General features: G+C 52.4%; 1 protein-coding gene across 1 annotated transcript in view; it reads left to right on the top strand.

Annotated features, from left to right (window-relative positions):
- The first annotated feature begins 3,229 nt into the window (after positions 1–3,229).
- The window catches only part of LOC113957184 (fibrillin-2-like), a 99,959-nt gene continuing 94,537 nt past the window's right edge, over positions 3,230–8,651 (top strand). Inside the window, 1 exon segment of the mRNA XM_027664404.1 lies at positions 3,230–3,396. Coding sequence (XP_027520205.1) covers positions 3,230–3,396 — 167 coding nt within the window.

The raw sequence follows: 8,651 nt of genomic DNA, 5'->3' as shown, positions 1-8,651 counted from the left end.
CCCCCTGAAATTAAGGGGCTAAATCCCAAATTAAAACCGAATTATCCCCCCCCCCCCCCCCCAACCCCCCAACTCTTTTGATGTGAAACCACTGCCACTAATTCCTTCCCAGCCTAAAAACCTGGGACAAGCTGGACAGGGAAAAACCTTCCCTAATGAACTGCCCCGGGAGTGGGGAGGTGATAATCCCGTCTGCATTCAGGCTTTGCTAAACCCAACCTCTCCCTCTCTCTCTCTCTCTCTCCCTCTCTCTCCCCCAGCCCCTCCTTGAAGTTAAAAACTTTTGGCTCAAGAATGTGGTTGGGTTGTTCCTCCCCGCTACTCCCACTCCTCCTGCACCCCTTTCCCCGGCTCAAGGCCCTCCCCCTTGGCCAATTTGGATGAGGCTGCACCTTTTCTTCTCTTCCCCTTCAAGAGTGAGGGTTTTTTAGTTCCCTTCTTTTCTGCCCCTCAGATCTCCCACTTTAAACAAAGGAGCTCTGGGCACATCACCACTTCCAGGACGTAAAAAAGGTATTTAAAAAAACCCACTTTCAGACTAAAAAAAAAGCCAGAGCTGCCAGAGCCGGTTTCTTTTCTCTTTCTCTTTTTTTTTTAACTCTGTTACATTGGGGTTTTTGCACAGTTTTTTGGTTTGTTCTTGTAGTTTTTTGTTTTGTTTTGTTTTGTTTTTAATCGATTTAATTTGCACACTCCAAGCCTTTTGCCTCGGGAAACGTCTCCTGCTCCCTTCCCAACACCCGGGTTAAAATTCTGATTTACTGGTTGATTCTCTCATTGCTCTCTCAGGGTGTTTCGTACAAGTGGGGGGCTCGCTGGGATTTCTCAGCGCTGAGGAAAAAAAAACTCCGGAGCCTTTTTTTTTTCCTTCTTCTTCTTTTCGTCGTTGTTATTTAAATTTTTAACTCTCTCGCCGGGTGTAAACGACTTTTCCGGGCTCTCTCAGTAAGACTTGGGCGAGCGCTCTCAGGGTTCGGGGATCGATCGTTTCTCCAGGATTCTCAGTTCTTCTCCGGGAGAGGAAATGGAAAAGCAGCAGCTGGATTTTTCTTCGCTTGAAATTTCTGCGGGGGCAAAACTTTATATTTATGCTTTTTACCACTTCTTTTTTTTTTGTTTGTTTGGGTTTTTTTGGGTGTTTGGTTTTTTTTTCCCCCCCCCCCCCCTCTCTTCCCGCATCTGTCCCGCACCTCTGGGAGAGGGAACAACTCTCCCTTTTGTCTCGCGGGGATAACCGGACCCCGGCCAGGCGAAGTCAGAGCTCTCAGGGCTCTGCAGGAAGGGCAGTTTCTTTGTCTCCCAGCCCTGCCTTTCCCCCCCTTCCCACTCTCCCTTCTCATTCACTGAAATATTAGAGCCTGCAAAGAGGAAAAAAAAAAAAAAAAATCCCTGCCCTCGCGAGCTGACACATTCCCAGCTGGGAAAAAAGCAGGGGAGGGAAATGAGGTTTTAATTATTTTCGAATATTTTTTTTTTTAAAGCCCCCTTTTTTTTTTTCAATATTTTTTTTTTTTTAAATGGTTCAGACACATTTTCTGTCTTGTCTGGGCTGATTTTTTTTCCCCTTTTTTTTCTTTTTTTTTTTTTGTTTTTTTTGCCTGCTTTGAGGCCGGGCTGGAACGGGAAAGCTGCTGTGGGAAAGCAGGGGGGACAATCAGGGGGGGACTCGGGGGCCCTTTTCCCTCCCCGACGCTGCTCCCGGGGCCTCTCTCCAGCTCCAGATTGTTTCCACCCTGGGCTGGAGACGGGAGATCCAGCAGCATTTGCCTCCTTGAAAGACCAGATTTTTTTTTGGGGAGGGGGGTCTCGAGGTGAGAGATGGATCCTGACCCTGCTACCAGGCAGGAGGAGGAAGGATGGGCTTCCCAGTTCCACAGGGGGAAATTTGGGAATCGGGGGGGTGATGGGGATGAGGGGGAGGAGAAGGGGGTGCAGAGTGTGGAGTGTGACCCACTTTCCAGAGCTTTTTCCTTGGGTTTTCTTGTTGCCCCCCTCCCTGCTCCCCACACCCCACAGCAGCCCCCCGGGTCACAGTGGCCACCCCGGGGAGTCACTGAATGTCCCCGTGGCTCCGGGGGGGGTCAGTGCTGTGCCAGGGTCTTCACCCCTTCCCAGGGCTGTTCTCCTTCACCCCAGAGCCCCCCAGACCTGGGATGGCTGTCAGGACTGAGCCCACCCTGGGCTCCTTCTCCCCAGCTCTGCCCACGGGACCCCCGGGCCGTGTCCCTGTTTTCCCGGGAATGGGTTTGCTGGTGGCAAAAAAAGCCTCTGGGGGTGAAGACCTGCCCTGGTGTGGTTTGGGGCCAGCCTCTGGGTCTGGAGCTGTGTCCATCTCCCAGGCTCTGGAGCTGGGCAAGCTGTGCTCATCCCAGGGGGTGAGGGGTCTCCTTCCTGCCTCCCTTGGCTCACTCCCCTTCTCCACAGAGACTTTGGACCTTTATCATCCTTCTCCTCGTGCCTCTCAGCTGCCTGTCCCACCTCAGGAGCTCTTCTCCATCCCTCCAGCATGTCCACCCTCTCCTCTGTCCCTTCCCTCTCCATGGAATCCAGGCTTAGCTTGAGGCATCTTCATTCCTTGGTCCCAGCTCATGGTTTTCCCTCTCACTCCAGCCCACCAGGACCCTTTTTCCTGCTGGTGTGCGCTGGTGTCTGTGTCCCTCTGATGGTTTCTCAGCAGACCATTCCCCTCAGGCAGCTGGAATGATCCGGGAGGTTGTTTTCCAGCAGCTGGAAGTGAACCTCCACTCCATGGCCTGTCCGGAGTGCAGTGGAGTCAAACAGAGCTGGGAAGATGGTCCATAAATAGGATCTACTCTTTCCTGAAGTTCTCCTCCTGCTTGGTGGGCTTGTTTTCTCCACCAGGAGGGCAGGAAAATAGATGGGAGACCCTTGGACATCTTCTCTTGGTCTCCAGCTCTTGGGAAAGAAGGGTTTGGCACCACAGTGGTTGGGAGCCAAACTGGGTGGGATTGTGCGACCCCACGGTGTTGAGTGGGATGAGAGAAGAGTGGGATGAGAGAAGAGTGGGATGATATAAAGGTGTTAGAAAGCCCTTGAGAACACTGGCCTCTCTCTTTTTCTCTCCCATCTTTCCCCTCCTAGACCGGGAAGGGCAAGGACGGCACCTCGGCGCTCGGGGGGACCCGCCGCCGAAAATCCGCAGCGGGGAGACCCTCGCGGCTGGAAGGAGCTTTCGGGGGACTCGAGGGGTTCTGGGCCGTCGTCCACCATGGGGGTTTTGTGGCTGGCCAGGCTGGTGCTGGGATGTACGGCGGTGGCGTGCGTGGGGCACGCCCGGGCGCAGTACGAGGGGGACCTGCAGACGGACAGATTCGCCGGCTACGAGGAGAGGCCGCCCAGCAGGGTGAGGAGGAGAGGCCAGGACTCGTTACGAGGGTGAGTTTGGATGTTCTCCGGTGTTTTCGCGTGGCAGGGGTCAGGTTGTGAGCTCGGCTGGGCCGGAGGGGTTGTTTTTCCCTCGGCTCCCACTGTGGGGGACGTCCAAGGAGGGTCCTGTGGGAGCAGAACTGGGCACTGAGCTCTGTTTGGGGGTCACAGCACCTCGAAGTTCATCTGCAGTGACAGTGAAGAGCCACCCACACCCACCTGTTGGTGGGAGGGATCCCCTTGTTTGTCCTCCCTGGGAGGGTGGGGAGATCCCTGGCACGGGTTGCCCCATCCCTGGAAGTGTCCAAGGCCAGGTTGGAGATGGGAAGGTTCCAGGGAGACCACAGAGCCCCTTCCAGGGCCTGAAGGGGCTCCAGGAGAGCTGGAGAGGGACTTGAGACAAGGGATGGAGGGACAGGACACAGGGAATGGCTTCAAACTGAGAGAGGGGAAATTTAGATGGGATATTGGGAAGGAATTCCTGGCTGAGAGGGTGGTGAGGGACTAGGATGGATTTCCCAGAGAAGGTGTGGCTGCCCCATCCCTGGGAGTGTCCAAGGCCAGGTTGGAGTACCCTGGGCTAGTGGAAAGTGTCCCTACCCATGGCAGGGGGTGGAATGGGATGGGCTTTAAGGTCCTTCCCACCCAAACCCCATGGAGCCACGGCTGGGGCTGCGTTTTCCACATCGCTGGCGGGGATGTTGTCGCCTCAGGATTTGACCCTGGAGTTGCCTTTGGCTCTGCTGCTGGTGGCTGTGGGCTGTGCTGGGAGGTCGCTGCCCCTGAGAGCTGCTTTGCCAGGAGTGTTTCTGAGGGGAAGGTGTCCCCCAGCCCCTCGTTGTGCCTCGTGGGCTCATCTGTGGGACAAATCAGCACGAGAACCCATTTTCCACCTGAGGAGGGAGACAGGGCCCGGCCAGAGGCTCCCTGTGCCGGAGCTGGGCTGTGTTTCCTGCTCTCAAGATGGTTCCTGGCCCTGGTGTGGACTCTGGGTTATTTTAAGTCTGTCTGGCTGCAGTTCTTGGAAAGCTTTCCTGTGTCAGTGGGCAGGGCCGGGGCGGAACGTGATCCACGCGCGGGGCCCCGGCCGTGCCAGAGGCCTCGGCTCTCGCCGGGAATGTGGCTTGAATGGCCTGGAGAGCTGAGCTTTGAGCCCAGACAGGCTCAAATGTGCCGTGTTTTGGGCTGGAGCCGGAGCTCAGAGCCCTGGCCCCGCTGCAGGGAATCCGCTCCCGGGATTCCGGCGCGCGTGGCCTCCCCTTCCCGCGGCGCAGGACTCGGGAAAGGCGGACAGTCGCCCTCCTGGGATTTGGGGTTCTCCAAACCAGCTCCCCCCCAGCAGCCTTTTGCTCACTCCCAGGGTAGGGACACCCCATGTCTCACTTTTGCTGCTCCTCATCCCTCAGAGAAATCATCCCAAAAAATCTTTATGGCTGTGGATGTTGGACCTGATTGTCTCCAGAGATCCCTTCAACCCCAACCCTCCCACAGTTCTGTGACTAAAAGGAGGGAAGGCTGTTGTTTGGAAAGGATGGTTTTACCAGATCCAGGGGCTCTGATTCACCCTGGGCTGTGTGTGGCTGATTCCTGAGCTCCCAGTGGAGGTGGGAAGGATTGGAAGGAGCTGCTGTGGGCTCGGATAATGTTGTCTCACGCAGCCCTGTGAAGAAAAAGGAAGGGCAGAGCAAGGAAATAAATGTTTCCATTGCTCACAGCACCCAAAACAAAAGGTCACTGGTGCCCAGTGGTCTTCTGGCACTCAGTGACTTCAGTGGCCAGACCCTGGTTCCCAAAATTATTTCCAGCTTAAACCCCTTTTTTGATTTCTGCTTAAGTCTGAAGAGTCCAAATCCCGAGGGCGCTTTTAAAAAAATGAAGGGGCAGATTCCCAAGGCAGAAATGACTTCTGAAAAAAAATCCAGTTCTGCACTTTGAAGCATCAGGCATGGACCAACATTTAAGTAAAACAACACCAAGGGGACCGGTTGGGCAAGTTCTCAGTGGCCACACGGCCCTGTCTGGCTCCCAGTCCCCTGCAGGGAGCTGAGGACCACACTCCTCCCTCCTCCTCCTCCCCTCCTGCTTTCCTCACGCCCCGTGGAGCAACTGCTGGAGGAAAAGAGAGGAAAAAAAAAAACAAAACCCACTGGGATAAGTGCAAGGTCTGTGTAAGGAAGTCTGGGCAGCTCTAATTTAAGCCAACTGAAGATTCATTGTTTTCCAGACCCTCGGGAGAGCAGGACTTGTTCCGAGGGAGGGATTCGTGGTGGGCAGCACAGGGGGGAGCTGGCAAAGCTTGGAGTGGCTGGAGCTCCTGCCCCAGGCACTTCCCATGCTCCCTGATGGTTTTGTGTCCAAATCTCAGGATTTGCAGCCCCTCAGTGATCCCTCTCTTAAAAAATCCCCGTTTTCCAAGGCAGGGGGACACCACTTGTGATGAGAAATCTGCATTTTAAATAATGTTCTGCTGGGCTTAGGAAGCACCTACAGGTGTCACCAGGTGGGTCTGGCAGCCAGTGAGAGCCATCTCCTGCAGAGCCAAAAATCCCAGTGATTTTTCCTGTGGAATCCCCAAAACTGGGCTGATCCCTTGTCCTCGTGCTCTGGCTCGAAACAGTTTATCATGGTGGATCGATATCAGCACTGGACTTGGTGATCTTAGACATTATTTCCAACCTTTCTGGAATCCTCCCTCACCTGGGTTTTGCTGCTTTAAGGTGTCAGGATTCTTTGCTGCTGTGAAATTTCCCTTTGGGGAAGATCAGACTCGAGGTTTGGTGCAAAAGAAATGAGCGAACAGCGAATTTTCTTGGTGCAGCTTGAAAGGTAGAGAAAGGTTGGATCACCTCCAGCCATCTCTTTAAATTGGGGGTGATTTTACCTCCTCTTGACCCCTGCATTTTGTGTGATCATCTGCAGCCACACCACTCAAGCTCTGATTTATCTGGTGTCCATTTGAATAGTCCACGACACCATTTCCAAGGTTTGCTTTTGGCACTTGCTCTCAAAGACCCACAGCTTTCCTTTCCAGGGGGATAAACCAACTTCAACCCAACCTTCAGCTGGTCCTGAGACTTTCTTTGGCTCTTGCACCAGCTGGAATTAAATAGAACTGGACTTAAGCAGAGCTTAACTGTGTCCTGTGGGCCTGAACTCAGCCCTGGGCCACCGTCCCCAACCACCACTCTGAACACTCTGTGGGAACCTTCAAAACTTCGTGTCTTGGCTCTGAGGGGAGGGAAATGCAGTGCAGAGTCCTGATTTCTGCTTTTTCTCCTCTGTGGGACCTCCTCCTCAGGGTTTCTGGAGCTCTTGTTCTCTTTGTTTCCTGAAAAAAAAAACCCCGTGTTTCCCAAAGCAAGTCAGTGAGAATTTTCCTTTTGTGCACTTGAGGCCTTTCAACCTTCCAGATCTCAAAGCCTTTTAAGGTGTTAATGCAGCATTTTGTCCTTGGCAGAAGTGGTTTTTGCTCCCAGGGTGGTTGATGACAGACAGACACATCCAGGGGCTCCAAGGACAGTCCCCAATCTTGACAGGATCTGGTTTTGCTCTCCCATTTTGGGGCTTTGCTCTCCCATTTTGGGGCTTTGCTCTCCCATTTTGGGGCTTTGCTCTCCCATTTTGGGGCTTTGCTCTCCCATTTTGGGGTTTTGCTCTCCCATTCTGGGTTTTTCCTCTCCTGTCCTGATTTAAGGGTTGGACTCGATGGTCTTGGAGGTGTTTTCCAGCCTCAGTGATTCTGTGATTTATTGTCTGTGCCCTCCTTTTCTCTTGGGTGGCTGGAGACACAATTTCCCTCCATCTCCAGATTGTGTTATACCACCATTTGAACAAGAAAAGAGAATCACACCAGAACTGCAGAGAGAAGTGGGACCCAGGTGCCTTTATAGGGCTTTTTATACCAACTCTGGTAGAATCAAAGCCCCAAATATATTAATTGAATATCTTCCTTCTGTTTCTCTTAAATAAGATAAATTAATTCTACTCCTACAAACGACTTCCTGAAGGTTTCACAGAATCCCAGAGTGTTTTGGGTTGGAAGGGACCTTAAAACTCATCCAGTCCCACCCCCTGCCATGGGAAGGGACACCTTCCACTATCCCAGGTCACTCCAACCTGGCCTTGGACACTTCCAGGGAGGGGGCATTTCCCAGGAAAAGAGTAGAGTGAACCCAAGTGGCCCCAGGAGATCTTTTCTCTTTCGGTGGCAAATTAATTTCTGTGAAGTCTTCCATCAATTAATACTCATGGAAACACCCCAAAATTTCATATCAACAAGCTCATGGTAAAGAAACTGCTCTCTGGGAACCCCAATACAAGCCCTTGTTGATGTTTGGGCACCACGAGGGCAGTTGTAGATGAATTGTTGATAAAAGAGGCTTCAGCAGTTCAGGCCAAGAGGTTGTGTGTGTTTTTGCTGGAAAATCTATTTATTTGGGAGCTCAGTTCCCATCCCAGCCCCCTCCAATAAAGGGGAAAAGCACGAAACAAATGCAAAGCATGGCCTAAACACAAAACAAACAAGCCTCTTATCTGCCAGTGCTTTTACAAATAACAATTAATAAAGCAATAAATCAGGGCCAAAGCCACGACTTTAATCTGTCCTTGGGCTCATTAAAGGAGAGACAATTTGAAATCACCGTCTCCTGAAAGGAACAGCCCTGACAAATCCATTTATGAGGGCAGGATTTGAATGGGATTATTAGTTTAATGAACTATTGAACGGCTTCCAAGAGCAGGAATGTGTTTAACAAAGGGGGAAAGCAAAGATGATTAGTCTGCAGCCAGCTGAGCTCTTGTGCTGGCACCATGATTTCCTGTAAGTTCCTGGCTGCCTGTTTTTTGCTGGGGAAGAATAAAGGCTCAGCTATGGCCTGACTTTAAACACAACTAATTATGTCAAGCCCATTAATTATGAAATGGCCACTGCAATTGAGAAGATGGATGGAGAGAGGATGTTTTGGGGAGGTGTTTGTTGTGCCTCTTCCCTGGCTCTGGCTGATGGGAAGGGATTGAGGTGTCTGAATTCCCTGTGGGGAAAAGGGGGGGACAGGAGGAGTTCCCAAACTGCAGCTTTTGGACACTCTCCTGATTTTCCAGCTTGTCCCTGGGGAATGGGGAGGGAAGGAACTGCAGAACAGGAGCTGAGGGATGGGGTGAACTCTCCATCCCCTCCCTGAGCAGCAGAGAGGGAAAGCTGGGATTTCTGGGCACCAAGTTAAACTGGAGCTGGCTTTGGGGTGATGTTTAACATCGAGGATGTA

Source organism: Corapipo altera, unplaced genomic scaffold (assembly GCF_003945725.1).
Source record: "Corapipo altera isolate COAL_440 unplaced genomic scaffold, ASM394572v1 96, whole genome shotgun sequence".
NCBI lineage: Eukaryota > Metazoa > Chordata > Aves > Passeriformes > Pipridae > Corapipo > Corapipo altera.
Note: the sequence above shows the minus strand (reverse complement) of the source record. Positions and strands in the feature narration are given on the sequence as shown.